At 55.3% G+C, this 22,870-nt stretch overlaps 2 protein-coding genes across 5 annotated transcripts in view; both read left to right on the top strand.

Moving 5' to 3' along the window:
- Positions 1-2,984, top strand: part of SH2D5 (SH2 domain containing 5) — a 12,194-nt gene extending 9,210 nt beyond the window's left edge. For both annotated transcript variants that reach the window (XM_023219767.2, XM_023219766.2), the window contains one exon: positions 708-2,984. In XM_023219767.2, the coding sequence (XP_023075535.1) occupies positions 708-911 (204 nt within the window). In that variant the 3' untranslated portion in view covers positions 912-2,984. The remainder of the gene's footprint in view (positions 1-707) is intronic.
- Positions 2,985-4,718: 1,734 nt separating this feature from the next.
- KIF17 (kinesin family member 17) overlaps positions 4,719-22,870 on the top strand; it is a 59,193-nt gene continuing 41,041 nt past the window's right edge. The window contains exons 1-5 of one of the 3 annotated variants that reach the window (XM_023219769.1): positions 4,719-5,253; positions 7,351-7,497; positions 9,126-9,227; positions 12,312-12,501; positions 17,734-18,186. In XM_023219769.1, the coding sequence (XP_023075537.1) occupies positions 5,023-5,253; positions 7,351-7,497; positions 9,126-9,227; positions 12,312-12,501; positions 17,734-18,186 (1,123 nt within the window). In that variant the 5' untranslated portion in view covers positions 4,719-5,022. Of the gene's footprint in view, positions 5,381-7,350; positions 7,498-9,125; positions 9,228-12,311; positions 12,502-17,733; positions 18,187-22,870 lie in introns of all 3 variants that reach the window. The other 2 variants (XM_023219771.2, XM_023219770.2) reach the window with 2 other exon arrangements.

Below are 22,870 nucleotides of genomic sequence, written 5' to 3' on the forward strand. Positions count from 1 at the left end.
TGGTCCTTGGCGCCCTCCCTTTTCTAACTGCTGAGGTCCTGAATGCGCCTCACTGCCATCCCTGTCTCCCATTGGCTCTCCCTGGCGTCGCTCCTCGTCCAATTCCATCCTGCCTCTACCGTCCTGCTCCTTCCTCATTGGCCCTGCTGGCCTGGCCCCCAGCTGGCCCACTTGGCCCCACCTCTGCCGGCTCTGCTCTGCTCTGACCTGAAGGCTCTTGGAGGGGAAGGCGGGTGCCTGGTCACTGAGGGCCCTTCTCTCCGGGGGGGCTTCGAAGGGTACCTCTAATAAGAGTCTTGAGCTGGGGTCACGTCTAACATTTCTACAGGAATCCTGGCTTTCCCACACCCTAGCCCAAATTAGCAGAGGAGGAAACTGACTCAGAGAGGGCAGGGGCTTGCCTAAGCTCAACAGCCTCTGAGTCTCCAGTGTGACGTCTTGTCCTGCCCCCCAGTTTCTAGGGATGGGAGCGGGTGGCGGGGCTTTTCACATGAGTGCCCTCACTTCCAAGCTAAACATCTCAGTCCTACCCAGGCTGGGAAGAGAGAGAGGGAATGGTGCTTGGCTTTGCCACAATAGCACATGTGAAGTCTCTGGGCTTCGTCCCCTGCTCTCTAAAATGGGCAGGTTCCTGTGGGAGGAGGTGGCTGGTGCCTGGTGTGAGCCCTGGGGAAGGGGACTGGAGCTGAAGGCCCTTCCTCCCCTAGCACCTGCCAGCGGAGTTCCCCAGCCTGGAGGCTCTGGTGGAGAACCACGCGGTTACTGAACGCAGCCTCTTCTGTCCCCTCGACATGGGCCGCCTGAACCCCACCTACGAGGAGCAGGACTGTGGGCCCCCGGGCAGGCCGCCCCGGACTCTCCGGCCCCTCAGCCATGCCAAGTCCGAGGCAGAGCTGCAGGGCCTGGGCTAAGAGGTAGGGCCCGGGTCCCACAGGCCCTGCCTCATCCCGGCTCCTGGGACCCAGCAGTGTCTCTGCCCTTCCTGCACCCCTCTGGTCGCCAGTTCCATCCAGTCACCCTGCCCTTGGAGCAGTCTTCCATCACCTCACTGTCCGTGGGAGGGGAGCCCTGAGGTTGGATATCGCCAATGGCTTCTCGCAGAACATGTGGGCCGCTGAGATTCCAGGAGGGCAGGTGGAGTTGCAGGCTTTGGGTAACCCATTGGGTGGCTTTGGATGACCTGCTGAGTGGCTTCGGATGCTTTGGGACTTCTGGGCTTCCGCTTTACTCCTAGGACAGCAGCTTGTTCACGGCGGAGTTACCGCCCTCTCCTAAGGAGGCCAGGCCTTGGGGCCCTGACTGGGAGTCTCCAGAAAGCTCATGAGACGAGTGAGGGAGAGGGGTTGGGGAGGCAGGAGTGAGTTTTCACTCTGGGCAAAGACCTGGAGTGAGCCAGTGTCTGTGAGAGCAGAGACTCTGGAGCTTGTGGGCAGGAGGCTGGGGATGACCCCATCTGGGCGGACAGAGCAGGGCTGTTTCTCACATGTATCTGAGAGCGAAGGAGGGGTAGGAAGGTGCAGAGAGGGCAGGAGGAACAGAGAGCTGGACCCAGCGCTCACGCACAGGTGGACTCCCGTGTGCAGAAAGGGATGCACACCAGCAGATAGGGCCAAGAATCTCCATGCTATCTCCACTCAAAACCTCAGGGCTGTGACTCCCACTTTCTCTGAAGGGATGCACAGGCTCACCCCTTCTCCCTAGGAATCATCAGGGCACCCCCACCCCCAGTTCATCTCCTTTAGCCATTTGATAGGGAGGGGCCAGCAGTGAGCTGCAGGCTTAGAGGGGTGACCAGGGCTCTCCCCAACTCGACCACATGTGGTTTGGTGGCTGCCTTGGGAGGGAGGCTGTCCAATGCTGACATTCCCCTTAGCATGGCACTGTCCATGGCTGTCAGGGGCCACCTTGCCTCACCAGGCCAGCCCCACTGGGAATGGGGTCAGTCACAGCAGAACCGTTGAAAGGTGGACCTGATGGGGGCCCTGCCAGGGGCACTTGGCCTCAGTGGGCCATGGGAGACCCAGGGAAGCGACTCTAGTGTGAGGCAGTGGTCCTGCCAGGGACCGACAAACCCAGGTAGCCCTCTTTGTAAGCACACTTGACAAACATGAATCTACTGAACTCAGTTATAGAACAAGTTCATTTTGCATGAACTTCTCTTATTGAAGCAGAAGCCGCGTCATGAGCCTGGGGGCTGCCCTCTCCCCGTCTGGGAGTGGGACAGAACTGTTCAGTGCCTTGAAAGTCACAGATTTCTGACTCTTGGAAGGAAGTGGGCAGCCCACCAGAGCAGAAAGAAGGGAGGCAAACTTGGGGAGTGCGAAGCCAGCCTCCCAGAGGCCCAGGCCTCGTGTTCCCCACCTCCAACCCTCCAGCGAGGACAGGGGCTTGGCTTGGAACCTGGTAACTTCCTTGCAAGTTAAGTGAGCTATCCTGTCACAAAAGATAGAAGGAACTGCCCTTTGGGACTTCTTTATGTTGAGTGTGAGTGGGAAGCTGGGACTCTGCTTTACAGCCATCTGTGCTGGAGCCATCCCCTTCCTCGACCAACCACTGGTCTCTATGGGAGGCCCCAGCCTCACATTTCCCTGGCAAGGAGAGAGAGGTTTAGCGATGTCCTGGGCCCAGGATTATAGCCCAGAGATGGGCAGTTAAGGAGACCTGGTCATTGGTCCAGACTTGGGCCAGGGCTCTCCTCTGTGAGGGATGGGTTTTACTGGTGAATTACCTGTATGGAGAAGCTATCAGGGCCATGTTTAGCACACTGAAGGGACCAGTCTCCACCAAGCACTTTAATATCCCTCCAGCCAGCATTGATTGATCTCATGTTACAGAGAGGGCAAGGTTTTTGGCACCTGTTTGCAGACTCCATGTCTTAATTAGGGACCACAGTTTTCTCTTTGTTCCAATCAGTGCCACCTCGGTAGCCCCGCTTTCCTTGCTGTGTGGATTTGAAACAAAATAAAATGTGTTGCTTCAGATTATCTGCTACAGACTTTTCTTTCTTTCGAAAGGTGAGGTTTTTATCCAGTTTCCCTATTTCGTTTTTGCCAAACATTCCTTCAGCTGGTGCTGAATGGTGAACCAGAGGTCCTGTCCTCAACGGCTCAGAAGGAATTGCTCAGGGAGACTCAATCAAATTACGTTCCTCTTCTGCTGTAACTTTCAGTGGATATGTCTATAGGAAAAAGACTCAAGTCCTTCTGCACTGACAACCTGGACTTGCTTTCTGCTTCTGCAGTGTGCCACAGGACCTCCGCACAGCCCAGACCGGCATCCTCCACCTCCTCCCTTCCCTTCACCTTATTAACCACTCAGCCACTATATTTCAGCTCCAGTCAACCTCAAGATCCCTGCCCTATGCCCTGGGCTGAGTGAGGTTCCTTTTTCAGATGTTCCATGGGCTGGGTGCAGTGGTTCGTGCCTGTAATCCCAGCACTTTGGGAGGCCAAGGTGAGAGGATTGTTTGAGCCCAGAAATTGGAGACCAACCTGGGCAACAAAATGAGATCCCATCTCTACAAAACATTAGCCACTCGGGAGGCTGAGGTAGGAGGATCACTTGAGACTGTGAGGTTGAGGCAGCAGTGAGCTATGATTGCACTCCAGCCTGGGTGACAGGGCAAGACCCTGTTTCAAATAAATACGTTGCATGGAACTCTTTATTCAGTTTTTAATTACATTTTCGTTTAAGGGATTCTGTTTGTGGGACTTTGTTTCCTGTGTCTGTCTCTCCAGCTAGATCATGGGCCAGGAGGGCTGTCTCCCCAGTATCTGTCACGGTGCCTGACATGGAGCTGACACTCAGTGTTGCAGTGCAAGGAAGAGCCCAGAGGTGTGACAGAGGTGCTCTTCTGGCTGGGGAACTTGCGCTGAGCCAGGAGGGATAGGCCAGGCAGCCTTCCATCCAAAAGACGTGGTTTGTTGTGTTTTTTTTTTGAGATGGAATTTTGCTCTTTTTGCCCAGGCTGGAGTGCAATGGTGCAATCTCAGCTCACTGCAACTGCAACCTCTGCCTCCCGTGTTCAAGTGATTCTCCCGCCTCAGCTTCCTGAGTAGCTGGGATTACAGGTGCCCACCACCAGGGACGGGGGTTTCACCATGTCAGCCAGGCTGGTCTCGAACTCCTGATGTCAGGTGGTCCACCCGCCTTGGCCTCCAAAAGTGCTGGGATTACAGACGTGAGCCACCGTGCCCGGCCCATAAGACTTGGCTTCTAAAGTGTTTGTTTTACAATCTCGGGTCTTAGAAATAACAAGGGTGGCATGACAGGAAGCTGTCCAGGGGCTGTGAGTTGTGGGCAGCCTTCCCCTGAGCCAGTACGGGGACATGGATAAGGGGCAACAGGTCCTTGCCGCTGTTCTCAGTTAGGTCCCTGGCCCGTGCCTAAGGCCTGGGATCTCTCTAGGCCGTCCCTGGCCCGTGCCTAAGGCCTGGGATCTCTCTAGGCCGGGGGCCCCAGTCTTAGCCGCAGCCTCTGCAAGCTGCGCAGCATCTCTGAACTGGGGCTGTGCGGATTCGAGAAGACAGCAGACGCGAAAGGAGCCAGCCAGGACTGGCGCTTCTCGCAAGTGGCCGCGTGTGGCTGCCCGGGGATTACTCGGGTGAAGCTTGCGGGCCAGGCCAGGCATTCCCGGGGCCCCTCCTGTGACGCCACGGGCGTTGCCCAGCAACCACGAACGCCGAGGCGGTGAGCGTGCTGGCGGGCGGCCGGGGAGGCTCCGGGCTCGGGTCCTGCGGCGGCGCCTGCAGCGCGGATCCCCCACGTGCCCGCTCGGGCCGGGTCTCAGAAACGGGCGAGCCCGGGCGCGGGAGGAGGCGGCGGCCCCGGCTCGGGTCTTGCGACTCCCTGCTCCCCTCGGGGCGCCCCCCAAGGAGTCCCCGCCCCCCGTCGCGGCCCCGCCCCCGCCGCAAGGCCCCGCCCCCCGTGGCAGGCGCTGGCCCCGCCCCTTGGCCCGGGCTGCTGGGGGTCCCTGGCGGGGCGCGGGTCGCCACCGGTCCCGGTGGTCCTGGGCGCGGCGCCATGGCCTCCGAAGCGGTGAAGGTTGTCGTGCGCTGCCGCCCCATGAACCAGCGGGAGCGGGAGCTGCGCTGCCAGCCCGTGGTGACTGTGGACTGTGCGCGCGGCCAGTGCTGCATCCAGAACCCGGGCGCCGTGGATGAGCCGCCCAAGCAGTTCACCTTCGACGGCGCCTACCACGTGGACCACGTCACCGAGCAGATCTACAACGAGATCGCCTACCCGCTGGTGGAGGTGAGGGCCCCGGACAGGCCGCCCTCCAGGCCGCAGGGCACGAGGCCGCCCCGAGGGTACCCAGGGGGCGGCGCTGCCCCCCAGCCAGGCGGAAAGGTCCTCGAGGGGCACAGGCAGACGGGAACAGGTAGGTCCGGAGGCTTTTGTCCAGGCGGGACACAACCACAGCCTGCCTCTGGTGTCGCCTCCAGGTCTGCACTGTCCCCAGTGCCTCCGCCTCCTGGGTTCAAGCGATTCTCGTGCCTCAACCTCCCAAGTAGGTGGGATTACAGGTGCTTGCCACCACGCCCGTCTAATTTTTGTGTTTTTAGTAGAGATGGGGTTTCACCATGTTGGCCAGGCTGTTCTCGAACTCCTGACCTCAAGTGATCCGCCCGCCAAGTGCTGGGATCACAGGCATGAGTCACCGCGTCTGGCAGAATGGTGACTTTTCATCTTCCCTCACTGGCAAGTCGGGGCACACCCAGCCCTGTTTTGGTTACAGCATGGGTCTTTGCAGTGGAACCGGGCATAGATGCCATGTGGGCCCTTGGGGCCTCAGAGCAGTTCTCTGGGACGATCTGCCCACACAGGATCCACCCCAAGCCCACACTGAGGTCTAGAATTTGCAAGCTCATGAGCTCTGCAAGGACAGGAACTGTGTCTGCCTGGTTCACCACTTTGTCCCTAGACTGAGCATAGTCCCTGTCGAATGAATAGAAACAGCGATGAACGAAGAATGACTTTGGGAATGGCACCGGGTTTCCCTCCTCTCTTCCTTCCAGGCCTCATCTTCCACCCCTCCCCCAGTACCTCCTGCTCTTCACACCTCACCTGTGTGGCTTTACTCAAGCTGTCCCCTCAGCCTGGAATGCCTTCCTCTTCCTGTCACCTGCCCAATTCTCCCTGTCTTTGCCGCCTGGAAAGCTGTGCTTTGTTCTTCCTGCACCATCCTGTTTTCACTTCTTTGTACTCCCCATCCCTGCTGGCTGCCTGGACTCTTGTCACTGTGCGCCCGCCCCATAGCCCGTCACGAGAATCACCTGTATGTGTCCAGCTCCCTCCATTGCAAGCGGACATTGGGCGATCACCTGTGTATGGCGGTGCTTCCTGTGCCAATGCACGAAAGAATCCCCATATGCACCCTGCAGGAGCCTCGCAGGTGCTATTCTTACCCTTTAAGATGTTGATCCTTTTTTTTTTTTTTTTTTTTTTTTGAGATGGAGTCTCGCTCTGTCGCCCAGGCTGGAGTGCAGTGGCGTGATCTCGGCTCACTGCAAGCTCTGCCTCCCAGGTTTACGCCATTCTCCTGCCTCAGCCTCCAGAGTAGCCGGGACTACAGGCACCCGCCACCACACCCGGCTAATTTTTTGTATTTTTTAGTAGAGATGGGGTTTCACCGTGTTAGCCAGGATGGTCTCTATCTCCTGACCTGGTGATCTTCCCGCCTCGGCCTCCCAAAGTGCTGGAATTACAGGCATGAGCCACCGCGCCCGGCCGATCTTTTTTTGTTTGTTTGTTTGGATGGAGTCTCAGTCTGTCCCCCGGGCTGGAGTGCAGTGGCATGATCTCGGCTCACTGCAATCTCCCAGGTTCAATAAATTCTCCTGCCTCAGCCTCCTGAGTAGCTGGGACTGCAGGAGCTCACCACCACACCCAGCTAATTTTTGTATTTTTAGTAGAGACAGGGTTTCACCGTGTTGCCCAGGCTGGTCTCGAACTCCTGACCTCAGGTAATCCGCCCGCCTCAGCCTTCCAAAGTGCTAGGGTTACAAGCATGAGCCACCCCGCCTGGCCTAAGGTTGCTCTTATCATCTTATCAATGTGCCTCAGGAAGGCCAGCCCAAGGGCACACAGTAAAGGTGGAGATGGATGTGAGCCCAGGGGGCCAAGCCCGCAGCGCAGGCTCTTCCCCACCCACACACAGGGACAGCTTCTACCCCACCAGACAGTCAGCTCCTTGAGGACAGAGCTGGGCCTTGTTTATCTGCACACTCCAGTGCCATTGTTGGGTGGGGGGACCAGGAAGGGCCCTGAGTCTGTGAGTTAGGGAGCCCTGTCCCGTAACCTGCTGTGCCTGGTCGGCTGATCACGGGGTCCTGGCTTCCTCCCACTCAGGGCGTCACTGAGGGCTACAATGGCACCATCTTTGCCTACGGCCAGACAGGCAGCGGAAAGTCCTTCACCATGCAGGGCCTGCCGGATCCACCCTCCCAGAGAGGCATCATCCCCAGAGCCTTCGAGCATGTGTTCGAGAGCGTCCAGGTACGGGCCTCGTGGAGGGAAGGGGCAGGGCCAGAGCTGCAGCTGGGCCCCAGAGCACTTCTGACAGGTGGCAGGGACACGGGAAGTGTTCGGAGTCCGGCCTGACCCCGTGCAGGTGAGCAGGGAAGGCTCCGGGTTCTGAAAAGGTGGTGAGAAAAAAACTTAAAACAGAGAAAATTCTGTCCATGCTTTTCTCACGTCATTTTTGGCTTCTAACCCTTAGTGGAGCATTTCTTGTGGATATGCTGACCCTGTGCACTGGGCCAGGAAGTGGTTGTAACAATCATAGCTTCCCTCTTTATTGAGCAATTATTATGGACCAAGTTGTATGTGAAGCCCTTGGCATCCTTATCTCACTGAATCTCCAGCCTGACCCGGGAGGTAGCTGATAGCCCCATTTTTGAGATAGGGAGGTTGAGACTCTGAGCCTTTATGGACCAGGTTGAGACTGGACTCTGAATTCATTCCAGCATCCAGGCTGCAGGTGAGAATTACCTGGCGACCATTTGTGGCAGTGCATGGGGAATGGCGGATGGGGACGACCCTGGTCAGCTGCAGTGTCGCTGTCACACCTGTGCCGCTCCCAGGACTCACCATGGTAGCCAGAGCAATATGTAGGGCCTCGGAGAGCTGCCAAGGACCAGCCCAGAGCCAGTGCTTGGCCCAGGCCTTCCCTGTGGCCTCAGATTTTTGTTGTTGTTTTTTGAGACGGAGTCTTGCTCTGTCACCCAGGCTGGAGTACAATGGTGTGATCTTGGCTCACTGTAACCTCTGCCTCCCAGATTCAAGCAATTCTCCTGCCTTAGCCTCCCAAGTAGCTGGGATTACAGGCACCCGTCACCACATCCGGCTAGTTTTTATACTTTTAGTAGAGATGGCGTTTCGCCAGGTTGGGTCTTGAACTCCTGACCTTAAGTCATTTGCCGGCCTTGGCCTCCCAAAGTGCTGGGATTACAGGCGTGAGCCACCGCACCCAGCCAGGGTTTTTGTTTTTGTTTTTGTTTTTGTTTTTGTTTTTGAGATGGAGTCTTGCTGTTTCGCTCACGCTGGAGTGCAATGGCACAATCTTGGCTCATGGCAGCCTCTGCCTCCCTGGTTCAAGCAATTCTCCTGCCTCAGCCTCCTAAGTAGCTGGGATTACAGGCGTCTGCTACCACACCTGGCTAATTTTTGTATTTTTAATAGAGATGGGGTTTCGTCGTGTTGGTCAGGCTGGTCTTGAACTCCTGACCTCAGGTGATCCACCTACCTAGGCCTCCGAAAGTGCTGGGATTACAGGCGTGAGCAGCGCCTGGCCCTGTTTTTTTGTTTGTTTGTGTTTTTTTTTTTACCCTGAATAACGGGGAGGCCTCTGTTTCCTTTCCCATGAGGATTGTAGACAGAGCATTAGACAGCAATATGAAGATCATACAACTCAAAGAGGCCTGAGCACCCACCAAGCTGGAGACGAGGAGAGAGCTTGCCAGGAGGGCCAGCAGGGCGGGTTGGGTTGGAGACTCCTCTTGCCCCGATGTTCCTTCTCCTCCCATGATGTCCTGGTGGCAGAGGGCCCAGGGCCCAGGGCCAAGCCTGGCAGCAGGTGGACTTGGAGCTCTGATGTCTAGATTCTTTCTGTGTGCTCCGTGCAGTGTGCAGAGAACACCAAGTTCCTGGTCCGGGCCTCCTACCTGGAGATCTACAATGAAGACGTCCGGGACCTCCTGGGGACTGACACCAAGCAGAAGCTGGAGGTGGGCACAGACCCATTGTGGGCAGGTGGGGCTGGTAGGGGGGAGGTTGGCATTGGTGCTGCTCCCTCAGAAATACGGGAGTGTCCTGAGGGTGCTGGCACTGGGACACTGGAGTTGGGACTTTTTTTTTTTTAATAAAAAAAATTTTTTAGGCAGGGCATGGTGTCTCTTGCCCATAATCCTAACACTTTGGGAGGCCAAGGTGGGCGGATCATTTGAGGTCAGGAGTTCGAGACCAGCCTGGCCAACACGGTGAAAACCCATCTCTACTAAAAATACAAAAAACTAGCTGGGCGTGGTGGTGCACGTCTGTAGTCCCAGCTACTGGGGAGGCTGAGGCAGGAGAATCACTTGAACTCAGGAGGTAGGGGTTGCAGTGAGCTGAGATTGTGCCACTGCACTCCAGCCTGGGCAACGCAGTGAGACCATTTTGAGACAGAGTCTCGCTGCGTTGCCCAGGCTGGCCTCGAACTCCTGGCCTTGAGCCTTCTACCTCAGCGCCCCAGTAGCTGGGACTGCAGGCGTGTATCACCACATGCACCCAGCCACTTGGTGTTTTTTATGCGGGAGCCTGCAGCCTCCCACCTAGAGTTTTTCTACCACATTCTCTCTCCTAGTGCAGCTGAATCATAGCTCATCCCCCGGACAGGGAATCAGAGACAGGAGGCAACACAGGGTGTTATTCCCACATGTGAGTCCCAGAAGGCCAGCCTGTGGGGTTAGGGCACTCTGGCCCCCTGCAAACCTTCTGCTAACCCGCACTGGAGCAGCAGGGAGCCCTCCTCCCCCTCCTCACTACCCTGGACCCTAGAAAGGCCTCAGTTACCCGGGCTTAGAGGGGCCAAAGACTGGCAGCTGCGCACACTTGCTGCAGCTGAGCCACGGGCCTCAGGCCTATTGAACCAGCTGCCTTGGGGGCTGCAGTGACAGATGCACTCTCTGAGACACACTCCAGGGGCCACCGGGCTTTAGACACGCTCCCTCAAGGAGGATGTGCAGATGACTCTCATGTAAACCTCCTGGCAGTCCAGGAGGAGGCACCGTTCTTATCCCTTATAATGACAGATGAGGAAACTGAGGCTCTATGTGCTTAGCTAAGTAAGACCAGCCCAGGGACACACAGTCGATAAAGAGTGGCGATGGGATTTGAACCTGGGAGCTCCACAGCACACACTGGTAACCCGTGTTTAACAGAGGCCCGATCGTGGTTATAATCAGAGGTTATTACATCACTTAAGGCCATCAAGAGGTTTGGGGAAGCAGAGTTCTGTGCCCTCCCCCTAGCCACTGTAAACTACCATCCCAGAACCCAGCCCTGTACTACCTGTTCTGGTGAGGTCTGAGGGGGCCTGTCCAGCGGGTTCTCCCCACCCATGTCCCGGCAAAGTGTCAAGGGCTCCCCTCCCTGTGGCAGCGATGGACACGCTCCTGTCATGCTCCCCTCTCTCATCCTTGCCGCATCCCAGCTGGTTGCCATGGTGACCCGGCTCTGGCCTCCGCAGCAGAGATGAGCAGTTACCAAGGAGCCTGGTGCGCAGCTGGGAGCTGTCACTCAGCGCCTCCCCAGGTGTTGGGGGTGGAGTGAGGTTGGGAGTGCTGTGGAGGGAGGACCCCTGAGGCACAAGTTTGGGAGCAGGGAGCCTTCCTGGGCTGGAAAATCTCGTGGCAGGAGACCTCTTGAGTGACGGGTTGTCTCCTCGGGTTGCTCAGGCCCGAGATGGCGACCTCATCCTTTTTGTAACTGAGCCCCTGCTGAGTACCCGCAGAACTTTTTTTTAGATCTGTTCTCTTCCTAATCCTCATAATGATCTTATAGAAATAGGAGTTATCATCCCCATTTTACAGAAGAGAAAATTGAGACCTAGAGAGGCAAATTAACTTCCCCAACCAGCAAGTCACAGAACAGGGTGCCCTCCGGCCACACGCAGCTCCGTCCTCTGAGCTCCCTCCTCACAGCTGCCACCTGGGCCAAGACCCACCCTCTGTCATCTCAAGCTTCAGCCACTGCAGGATGCTCCGGCCTGTCTCTGTGCCCTGCCCCTGGAGCCTTCCATCGGCTGTGACCCCACTAACAGCTGTGACCTTCACCTTCTCCTTTCTGGGTGTCAGTTACTCTTCTATTCCATGAAGCCCAGTCCCTTGGTGGGGCTTGGCTGTTTTTCCACGCTTCAGCAGATAGGACCACCCCTGACCCCCGCCTACGCCCCTCCCACAGCAGGGGCCTGAGCCCACCTGGGACCCCCCTAAAGCTCCTGGGAGCAAAGCAGCTGAGCCTCCTGTGGCTCTGACCTGCAGGGCCACTTGGCAGACTAATGCCTTTTGTCCTCATTCATTCTGCTCTTGTGCCAGAGTGGTTTTATTTCCTCTCACACTTGAAAAATACTGCATTTCACCGCTCTGTGTCTGCAACAAAATGACTTTGCTGCCTGGAAAACCAGCAGGGAGCCAGCAGATAAATTAATTTACTGCTGCCATCGCCCTGAGGGCTGGGGGCCTGCGGGCTGTGAGCCTGTGGGGTTCTGGGCAGCTAGTGGCCTCACCTGTGACCTGAGGGTTTGGGGATATTCCTGTTGTTCTAGAGCCACGGCGGAGGGGATATGGAGCCCTAGCAACAGGGCGAAAGGAGACAGCACTCGGGGCTCATGGGTGGCGACAGGCACAGCCCCTGGGATCTGAAGCTCCCTGACGGAAAACCGCCTTTGCAATCATAGCACTAACAGTGGCTGGCACCTATGGGGCACTTAGGTGCTGGCACCATGCTAAGCATTGTATGTGCCTTATTTTACGGATTCCTCCCCATATCCCTGTGAGATAGCTGTCTCATGCCCATTTTACAGATGTGGAAACTGAGGCTTAGGTTGTCACTGGCTGAAGGTCCCACAGCAAGTAGGAGGCAGGGGTAGGTCTGAGGCTGGCTGAGCCTGGAATGCACCCCTCCCTGTGACAGGCGTGTGAGGTGCCAGCCTGCACTGCAGGAGGGCAGGGCGGTCCGCATGGGGCCCTTCTCTCTGGTTCCTTGACCGTCCCTGGTCCTAACCCTTGGGGGCTGGAGGTTCCACCCCTGACCCGTTTCTCTTCCCTCAGCTGAAGGAGCACCCAGAGAAGGGCGTGTACGTGAAGGGGCTGTCCATGCACACGGTGCACAGCGTGGCCCAGTGTGAGCACATCATGGAGGCTGGCTGGAAGAACCGCTCAGTCGGCTACACGCTGATGAACAAGGATTCCTCACGCTCCCACTCCATCTTCACCATCAGCATCGAGATGTCTGCTGTGGGTATGTGAGCTGCTGCAGAGGGGGCGGGGGGACAGATGACCCAGCCACACTTCCACTCCCACTAGCCAAGGCATGCCACCTCTTGGGGTCGCAAGAGCCCCTGGAAAGTGGGAAGAGATGCTCTAACAGCCTGGAGGAAACCCAAGAGGATCCTTGGGATGCTGGGACCGTGTTCCCAGGATAAACAGCAGCAGCGACAGTAACACTGGGAGCCAACATTGAGCACTTACTGTGTGCCAGACAATTTTTATTTATTTTCTTGTTTTTTGAGACAAGGTCTCACTCTGTCACCCAGGCTGGAGTGCAGTGGTGATCTTGGCTCACTGCAACCTCTGCCTCCCAGGCTCGGGTGGTCCTCCCACCTCAGCCTCCTGAGCAGCTGGAACTACAGGTAAACCACCATGCCTGGCTAAATTTTGTAGAGATGGGGTCTTGCTATGTTGCCCAGGTTGGTCTTGAACTCCTGAGCTCAAGCAATCCTCTCGCCTTGGCCTCCCAAAGTGCTAGGATTATAGGCGTGAGCCACTGCGCCCAACCAATATGCCAGGTAATGTGTGTGCATTGTCTCACTTACTCCTTCAGCACTCCCATGAGGTGGATACTGAATCATCCCCATTTTACAGATGAAGAAATCGAGGTCACACAACTAGGAACTAGCGTCAGAGCCCAGCTTCTATCCCGGGGTCTTCCTCTGGAGTGTGTGTCACTCCAACCCTGTGGATTCTCCTCTCTCTCTCTAACGTTCTCTACTCCTTAGTCATCTCATTATTATTTTTTTCTGGAAGAGCTTCTGAGAAAGCGAAGAGGAAGGAAAGAAACCCATGTTTATTTGGGGGCCCCTATTGACCATCTGCAGTGCCAAACTCTTTATACCTTTCATTCCATTCAGAGACAGGCACTAGAATCCTCATTTTATAGATGAGGAAACAGAGGCTCTGAGAGGGAAAGTGATTTGCTTGTTCAAGGTCTTACTGCCGCTAACTGGTGGCACTGGGATTGGAACCCGGGTCTCCCTGATGTCTGGGTTTTCCCATGAATACTGCAGCTGCCTCCAAGTTGTGGTCCATCATGACTAGAACTCCAAAGAGCAGTGGGGCAGGAGGTGGCCTCAGCCCAACTGGGAACATAATTCTGGAGAGATCCCTGACCCAGGGATCAGGGTCAGGAATTAGCTGGGTGTGATGGTGCATGCCTGCAGTCCCAGCTACTTGGGAGGCTGAGGTCAGAGGATTGGTTGAGCCCGGGAGACCGAGGTTGCAGTGATCTGAGATCGCACCACTGCACTACCCAGGGTCAAGGCCTGGGTAGATGGAACCTCCTGGACATATTGCCCAACCGGTGTGGTGACCTGGCCTTGGGCCAAGCCCCATTGCTTGCTTGGGTATGAGGCCATGAGTCTCAGTGTCCCAGGGGTGCTGATATGGGGAAGGCTGGGACCAGCGTGGTCACAGCCTCAGTGCTGGCGCAGAGACCAGGGCAACTGAGGACAGATCAGAAGGGAGGAGGGGGGAGCAGATTTTGGGGGGCACCTCTTGGTCTTTGCAGGAAGGTTTGAAGGATGAGGCAGGCTGGTTGCACATTCACCTTATAAAATAATGTGAGCTCAGTGATGATGGTAAGAAAGTAGGGAATGGTAGGGAACAGTTACTCATGGTTCTGACACCTAAACACCACTAACATTTAAGCATTATATTAATATATAATAATTATTTATATTTATAATATAATTCTTTATATTATGTTTATTTATATATAAATATGCAATATATATACACACACATATATACACATTGGTTTGTTTTTTTTTTTTTTTTTTTTTTGAGACAGCTCTGTTGCCCAGGCTGGAGTGCAGTGGTGTAATCTCAGATCACTGCAACTTTGGTCTCCCAGGCTCAACCAATCCTCCCACCTTAGCCTCCCAAGTAGCTTGGAACTACAGGCATGCACCAGCACACCCAGCTAATTTTTATGTTTTGTAGAAACAGGATCTCGCCATGTTGCCCATGCTGGTCTCAAGCTCCTGGACTCAAGCAATCCATCTCAGCCTCCCAGGCATGATTAAAGGCATGAGCCACTGCATCCAGCCCATATTTTCTTTTGATCCTTTTTTTCCTATGAATGTTTTAAACACAAGTGAAATCTTATGCCATGGTTTCCCCTGGTTTCATCTCCCTTGCCATCACTAAGCATTTCTGCATGTTACTGTCACCGTGTCTTCATGACCATGTGTAGTGACCTGGCTCATGCCCTTTTCCAGCTGGTCCTTCATCAGTGGTTTCCGGTTTCCCCGTGCTGGAAGTCATGCCATGATGGACATCTGTGTGCACAAAGCTTTTTCTCCTCTGAGAGTCATTTCCTCAGACTTGGTTCCCTGGAATGGAGTCCTGGAGCAAAGATAACACAAGCAGTTAAGACTCCTGTTCCGTTCTGCAAAGAGCTTCTCAAAGGGGCAGCACCAGGTTCCTTCCTGTCCTATTTTTAGAGACAGGGTCTCACTCTGCCACGCAGGCTGGAGGGCAGTGGTGCAATCATAGCTCACTGTAGCCTTGAACTTCTGGGCTCAAGCATTCCTCCCATCTCAGCCTCCTGAGTAGCTGGGACCACAGGCACACGACACTACACGCCCAGCTGTTTTTGGTGTGGTTTTTTATGTTTTCTTTTCTTTTTTTTCTGAGACAGGGTTTTATTTTGTTGCCCAGGCTAGAATGCAGTGGCACGATCACAGCTCACTGCAACCTTAACCTCCTAGGCTCAGGTGATCATCCCACCTCAGCCTCTGAAATAGTTGAGACCACAGGCATGCACCACCACACCTGGCTAATTTTTTTTTCTTTGAGACAGAGTCTCACTCTGTCGCCCAGGCTGGAGTGCAGTGGTGCAATCTTGGCTCACTGCAAACTCCGCCTCCCAGGGTCACGCCATTCTCCTGTGTCAGCCTCCCGAGTAGCGGGGACTATAGGCGCCCGCCACCATGCCCGGCTAATTCTTTGTATTTTTAGTGAAGACGGGTTTCACCATGTTAGCCAGGATGGTCTTGATCTTCTGACCTCGTGATCCACCCGCCTCGGCCTCCCAAAGTGCTGGGATTACAGGCCTGAGCCACTGCGCCCTGCCCCGGCTAATTTTTTTGTTGTTTTTAGAGAAGGGGTTTCACCATGTTGCCCAGGCTGGTCTCAAACTCCTGGGATCAAGCAATCTGCCCATCTCCCAAAGTTCTGGGATTACAGGTGTGAGCTGCTGCCCCTGGCCTGTTGTTGTTGTTTTTGAGACAGAGTCTTGCTCTGTCGTCCAGGCTGAAGTGCAGTGTCACAATCTCGGCTCACTGCAACCTTCGCCTCCCAGGTTCAAGCAATTCTTGTGCCTCAGCCTCCCGAGTAGCTGGGATTACAGGCATGTGCCACCATGCCCGGCTAATTTTTGTATTTTTAGTAGATACAAGGTTTCACCATGTTGGCCAGGTTGGTCTTGAACTCCTGACCTCAGGTGATCCACCCGCCTTGGCCTCCCAAAGTGCTGAGATTACAGGCATGAGTCACCACACCCAGCCTGTTGTTGTTTTTTAACAGCCTAAAGAACCGGCTGGCTACAAATGCGCCATTTACCTCTCCAGACCACCAACCTGTCAACTAAAGAAAAATCAACAAGGCTGGGCATAGTGGCTCATGCCTGTAATCCCAGCACTTTGAGAGGCCAAGGCAGGAGGATCACTTGAGACCAGGAGTTTGAGACCAGCCTGGGCAATATAGGAACACCCAATCTCTAGAAAGAAAGAAATTAGCCAGGTGTGGTGATGTACACCTTCAGTCCCAGCTACTCGGGAGACTGAAGCAGGAGGATTGCTTGAGCCTAGGAGTTCGAGGCTGTATTGAGCTAGGATTGCACCACTGCACTCCAGTCTGGGCAACAGAGTGAGATCCTGTCCCAAAGGCAAAAAAAAAAAAGGCCGGGCGCGGTGGCTCAAGCCTGTAATCCCAGCACTTTGGGAGGCCGAGACGGGTGGGTCACGAGGTCAGGAGATCGAGACCATCCTGGCGAACACGGTGAAACCCCGTCTCTACTAAAAACTACAAAAAAAACTAGCCGGGCAAGGTGGCAGGTGCCTGTAGTCCCAGCTACTCAGGAGGCTGAGGCAGGAGAATGGGGTAAACCCAGGAGGCGGAGCTTGCAGTGAGCTGAGATCCGGCCACTGCACTCCAGCCTGGGTGACAGAGCGAGACTCCGTCTCAAAAAAAAATAAAAATAAAAAAAAAAGAGACGTCCTACTGAGGATAATAGACTGGGGCCTACAGCCCAGAGCGGCTCTGTCAGTATTTCAGGTCACAGTTTATATACAGGTGGTGAAGGCAGCACCTGCAGAATCGCATCTGACTTGCTCAGAATCACATCAAGGTTTGGGTGCAAGAGCACATCTGGTGATAGATTCCAGAGGCTTCCTCACAAACCCCGGCAGACGTTATCTCATGTGTAGGAAAAGGCATGGCCTAGGGTCTGTCTTTAAGTGAGGTGGTGACTCAGCCAGAGACATGGGGAACTGTAGACTCCATTCTGTTTTGTCTTCAAAGCATATCTGCGGAGCTCTGCACAGCTCTGCACGTTGGCACAGAGGCAGCGGCTTTGCGAGCTGATTATGCTGGCAAGTGGAAAAGAGCAAACGTGGCTTCTGACATCTGCCGCTTTGTCTCACAAACCCTAATGGGGTCTCATTTTGTTGATGTGGGGAATTGAGAATCTGGGAGATAGGTGGCTCTGCTACTGCCACACAGCAAGGAGAAGACAGGACTGGGTTGGGAACCGGGTCCGGGAGTCTCCACAGCAGATGTTTTCTGTGTTGAATGACATAACTCCCTGGCGATCCAGCCACACCCCTGTCCTTCTCCACCTTTGACCTTGCAGGAAGCCTTCGGGAGCTGCTGTGGCAGCCAGAGGCCCTGTTGCACTCAGAATGGTCTCCAACTCCAGCCCCTGCTCCTGGAGACAGCCTGCCCTGGGTTCTGATGGTGGCTATAGCTTTTAGCAGCTGTGTGACCTTGGGCAAGTTCCATGCCCTCTCTGAGCCTCAGTCTACCCATCTGTAAGATGAGCCCAATAATAGCCCCTGCTTCCTGTGGCTCCTGTGCAGCTGAGGGGAAACCCTCGGTGGGCAGACATTGAGCACCCAGTGCCTGGCACTGATTGCCCTCGATACATAGGGCTCACCCAAGGCCCTCGCCCCTCTGCCTGGTCTGTCTGCAGATGAGCGGGGCAAGGACCACCTCCGGGCGGGCAAGCTGAACCTGGTGGACCTGGCGGGCAGCGAGCGGCAGTCCAAGACCGGGGCCACGGGCGAGCGGCTCAAGGAGGCCACCAAGATCAACCTGTCGCTGTCGGCGCTGGGCAACGTCATCTCGGCGCTGGTGGACGGGCGCTGTAAGCACATCCCCTACCGTGACTCGAAGCTGACGCGGCTGCTGCAGGACTCACTGGGCGGTAACACCAAGACGCTGATGGTGGCCTGCCTGTCGCCTGCGGACAACAACTACGATGAGACACTCAGCACACTGCGCTACGCCAACCGGGCCAAGAACATCAGGAACAAGCCGCGCATCAATGAGGACCCCAAGGATGCACTGCTTCGCGAGTACCAGGAGGAGATCAAGAAGCTCAAGGCCATCCTGACACAGCAGATGAGCCCCAGCAGCCTGTCAGGTGGGACCACGTTGGGGTAGTGGCAGGAGGGCCGGGTCCCCAGGAGAAAACTTCCTCCCCTCCGTTTTCTCGCCTCCAACTTCCCATCTAAAAGACGGTGGCAGCGGCATCCTCCTGCCCCTCAGCCCCATGTGAGCGCAGGGCCCTGGTTGGAGATGGTCCAGATGGTATCTGCTTGTCAGTGCCCTGGGAGGAGGGCAGTCTGTCCGGCCTGTCCCATCTGATGCAGGCTGTCACCCACTCCCCGCCTCTGATCTGCTTATCCATTATCCCCACCCCTCCGTCTGCTGCTGTCTGTGGCATTGTCGCAATGCGTGTTCGCTGCTTAGCGGCTGGCAACTCGCTCCCCACAGCCGCATCTGCTCTTTACGGGCACCTCGTTATAGCAGCTTGTGCACCCCGGCATTTGCCTGTCACCTGGCAGGTGGAAATCCACACCTGGAGCATTGGCCTGAAGGGGCTTTGGAACTGAAGGAGTCTTAAGATTTTTTTTTTATCTCAGAAGCTCTTAGGGAAGGGAACACAAAAAAGCTTGTGTCTGTCTGTCCATTCATCCCCCTCCCACGCACTTTCCTCTCCATCTGTTCATTCTACACACACCCATTCACCTACCCACTCATCCACCCATCTGCCCATCCTCCCATTTACCCATTCATCCACCCACCTTTTCGTCCACCTACCCACCTTCCTACCCACCCCATTATTTATCCGTCTGCACAGTCCCCCATCCACCCATCCACTCACCCACCTATCCATCCATCCATCCATCCATCCATCCATCCATCCATCCATTGATCCTTCCATCCTTCCATCTACCCGTCCCTCCCTCCATTCCATCAATCCATTTCTTCCTTCCATCCATCCATCTACACAGCCACCCACCCACCCATCCATTCATCCATCAATCCATTCACTGACCCTTCCTTCCTTTCTTCCATCCATTCATCTGTCATCCATCCATGCATCCATTCATCCATTGATCCTTCCTTCCATCCATTTGTCCATGCATCCATCCATTCATCAATCTTCCTTTCATCCACTCATCTATTCATCCAGAGATGCTTTCTTCCTTTCTTCCTTCCATCCTTCCATCTCCCATCCATCTTCCATCCATCCACCCACTCATCCATTCATCCATCCATCTCCATCCTTCCTTCTATCTACCCATCTACCCATCTTCCATTCATTTTATCTACCCATCCATTTACCCATTCTAATCACGCACCCCATCCACGCTATCATTCATATATCCACCCATTCATTCACTCCATCCTATCATCCATTCTTTTATCTATTTTTCCACTCGCCTGCCCATCCATCCATTCAAGGTTCCCTGAGCTGCTCCTCTGTGTGTGGACCCGTGCTAGGTACTGGATACACAGAGATGAATCAGATGCAGGCTGTGTCTTGTGGGTACCTAATCTCCTGAGGAGGAAGGACACTCCAGCAGACCATCACATGCAACCTGACACACTCCAGGGCAGACAGCTGTACAGGGCAGAAAGGAGTGCATGGGCAGCCAGGTCTGTCTGTGGTGGGATAATGTCAGTGAGGGAAGGCTTCCCGGAGGAGGCAGTAATTGAGCAAAGTCTTGGAAGAGGAGAAATTTCCTTGTCAGGATAAGAGTGTCCGGTGTGTGCAGAGATGCGCAAAACTCTAAGGTGCATTTGGGGAACTACAAAGCCCTCTGCTGGCGGCCTTGGGTGATGGGAGGTGGTCAGGCAGGACTAGGGTGGAGAGGGCCTGGAACACTGTTGCAAGGCATTCCACCTCAGCCATCTGCCTTCCTCTTCTTTCCCTACTCCTCACCCCAACCCTCCTCACTCCCAATATTGGTAAGGGGGAAGACAAGAATGGTGAGGGTACCAGGAGGGAGTGGGGGAGGCTAGGCCTGCAGCCCCCGCACCCAGCAGCTGCCACCTATGCAGCCTTCCAGTGATGACGGAGGCAGCCCCCAGGGTAGAGGCTGCTAGCATCCCTTCTCCCTGGATGAGGAGCAAGGAGCCCAGCCAGCAGAGTGACTGGGGTGGTGCTGGGTGGATAGCTGAGGGCTGAGCAGTTATCACCGGCTCACCTCCCAGCTCCGCAGACAAGCAACTCAGCCACTGAGAACCTCAGTCTCTTCATCTGTAAAAGGGACATCATAGTGATACCTGCCTTGTGTGTGCTGTGAGGCAACTGGGAAAATTGCCTGAGATCATGCATGTGTGGGCTCAGCACGAGGCCTGGCACGGTGGGCTCCAGAGACAATGCGTGCTGCCTTCACTTTGGAGCCGGGCCTTGAGACCAGGCGTGCCTGACCCAAAGTTGCCTGTGTTTGCCCCGCCCAGGACTCACTTTAGACATTTCCCCCTTAGTCCTGGTTATCGCTCTAGCGTATCCCTCTTTTTCTGTTTCAACAAAACTTGAAACATCCATCTACTTTTACCAGTCCCAGTTTCTCTCCCTCCACTCTCTCTTGCCCCTGCCCAGGCAGGCCCTGTCCTGGCCCACTGATGCTGTCCTTGTCACCTATGGCCTCCTGTTGTGGAGCGCAGTGACTGTCCTGGGGCAGGCCTCACCTTGCCGCCTCAGCACCAGTTGGCTCAGCAGACCCCCTCCCTTCATGAGAGCTTTGCTTCTTACATGCCCTCTGCCCTGGCTCCCCGTATGCCCTCTGCCCTCAGTCCCCTCCTGCCTCCCCACCCACCTCTCCTCAGTTCCCAGGGGCAAGTCCTCCCTGCTCCCTGGTCTCCTAACCCTGGGCCGTCCTGGGCTGGTCCTCTGCTGTCCTCTCTCTGCATTCGCTGCTAAGGTGGCTTCACCTGGGTCCCTGGTGTTATCACCACCTCTGCGCTCCCGACTTCCCCACATGCACCCCACAGCCTGGCCATGCAATTTGTGTTCGTGTCTTTTTTTTTTTTTTTTTTTTTTGAGACGGAGTCTTGCTCTGTCACCCAGGCTGGAGTGCAGTGGCGCGATCTTGGCTCACTGCAACCTCTGCCTCCCGGGTTCAGGCGATTCTCCTGCCTCAGCCTCCCGTGTAGCTGGAACTACAGGCACGCACCACCATGCCCAACTAATTGTTTGTGTTGTTTTTTTTTTTTTTTGAGGCGGAGTCTCGCTCTGTTGCCCGGCCTGGAGTGCAGTGGCCGGATCTCAGCTCACTGCAAGCTCCGCCTCCCGGGTTTACGCCATTCTCCTGCCTCAGCCTCCCAAGTAGCTGGGACTACAGGCGCCCCGCCACCTCGCCCGGCTAGTTTTTGTATTTTTAGTAGAGACGGGGTTTCACCGTGTTCGCCAGGATGGTCTCGATCTCCTGACCTCGTGATCCGCCTGTCTCGGCCTCCCAAAGTGCTGGGATTACAGGCTTGAGCCACCGTGCCCAGCCCATTGTTTGTATTTTTGATACAGATGGGGTTTCACTGTGTTAGCCAGGATGGTCTTGATCAGGACCTCGTGATTCGCCCACCTCAGCCTCCCAAAGTGCTGAGATTACAGGCGCGAACCACCTCGCCCAGCCTCATGTCTTAATTTATAAAGGTGACTGGGTGACAGCACAGAGAGGTCAGCGCCACTGAAAGGAAAGTTCACTGTGACTCACAGTGCTCCTGGGAACCCGGGGTCCATCACGCCCACAGGGCCATGCGGAAGCACCAGCATTGGTCTGGAGGGAGAAGGGAGTGGGGCCCGGGCCGCAGCCTTTACTGGGCTTCCTGTGGGAAAAGCACGGCAGGGCCTGGGAGGCGGGTTGGGACCAGCTGATTTGAATAATTCTGGTAGGTTTTTGGGTCGAGGGTCTGTTCCTTGTTGTCTGTGCCTGGCCCTGGGTCTGTTCAGGGCAGGGGGAGTCTTGGCCTGGTGTGAGAGTTATATACAGCAGGTGGCTTGGGGTGTGGACTCGGGCTCGGCTGGTTTATATACCAAAGATGGACTCACTGACTCGTGGTTTACGGTTTCTAGGAATTATCTAGCCCTGAAGGGCAGTCTAATCCTGCCCAGCAAGTCCTTCAAGATAACAGAACATCATGCAATGTAGAAAAAAAGGAAAACATACTATCCATGTCCTCTGCATTCCGGATTTGAATCTGCAGCTGTGTAATAAGCATTTCAAACCCAACATGTCCCACTGTCAACTCGATGGGCCCCCAAATCTGCTAGGCATGCTTCCCGCCGACAGCTGATGGCGGCAACTCGGGTGTTCAAACCAGGCACCTCGGGGTCACCCCTGGCTTCTCACTTTCTCTCAAATCCACATCCAGTTGGTCAGCAGCTCCTGCCACCTCCACCTTCAAAAGTGGCTACAGCCTGGCCCGGTGCAGTGGCTCATGCCTATAATCCTAGTACTTTGGGAGGCCGAGGTGGGCAGATCACTTGAGGTCAGGAGTTTGAGACCAGCCTGGCCAACATGGTGAAGCCTCGTCTCTACTAAAATAGAAAATACTAGCCGGGCGTGGTGGTGGGCACCTGTAGTCCCAGCTACTCGGGAGTCTGAGGCAAGAGTATCACTTGAACCTGGGAGAGGGAGGTTGCAGTGAGCCGGAATTATGCCCATGCATCTAACCTCGAGTAACGATTAAACACCCCGACAAAAAAAAAAAAAAAAAAAAAGAAAGAAAAGAAAAGAAAAAGAAAACACTGGCTACAGCCTGTACACTGCTGCCCTCCAGCCTGAGTTTCTGCACCGCCCCCCACGGGTCTCCTC

Source organism: Piliocolobus tephrosceles, chromosome 1 (assembly GCF_002776525.5).
Source record: "Piliocolobus tephrosceles isolate RC106 chromosome 1, ASM277652v3, whole genome shotgun sequence".
NCBI lineage: Eukaryota > Metazoa > Chordata > Mammalia > Primates > Cercopithecidae > Piliocolobus > Piliocolobus tephrosceles.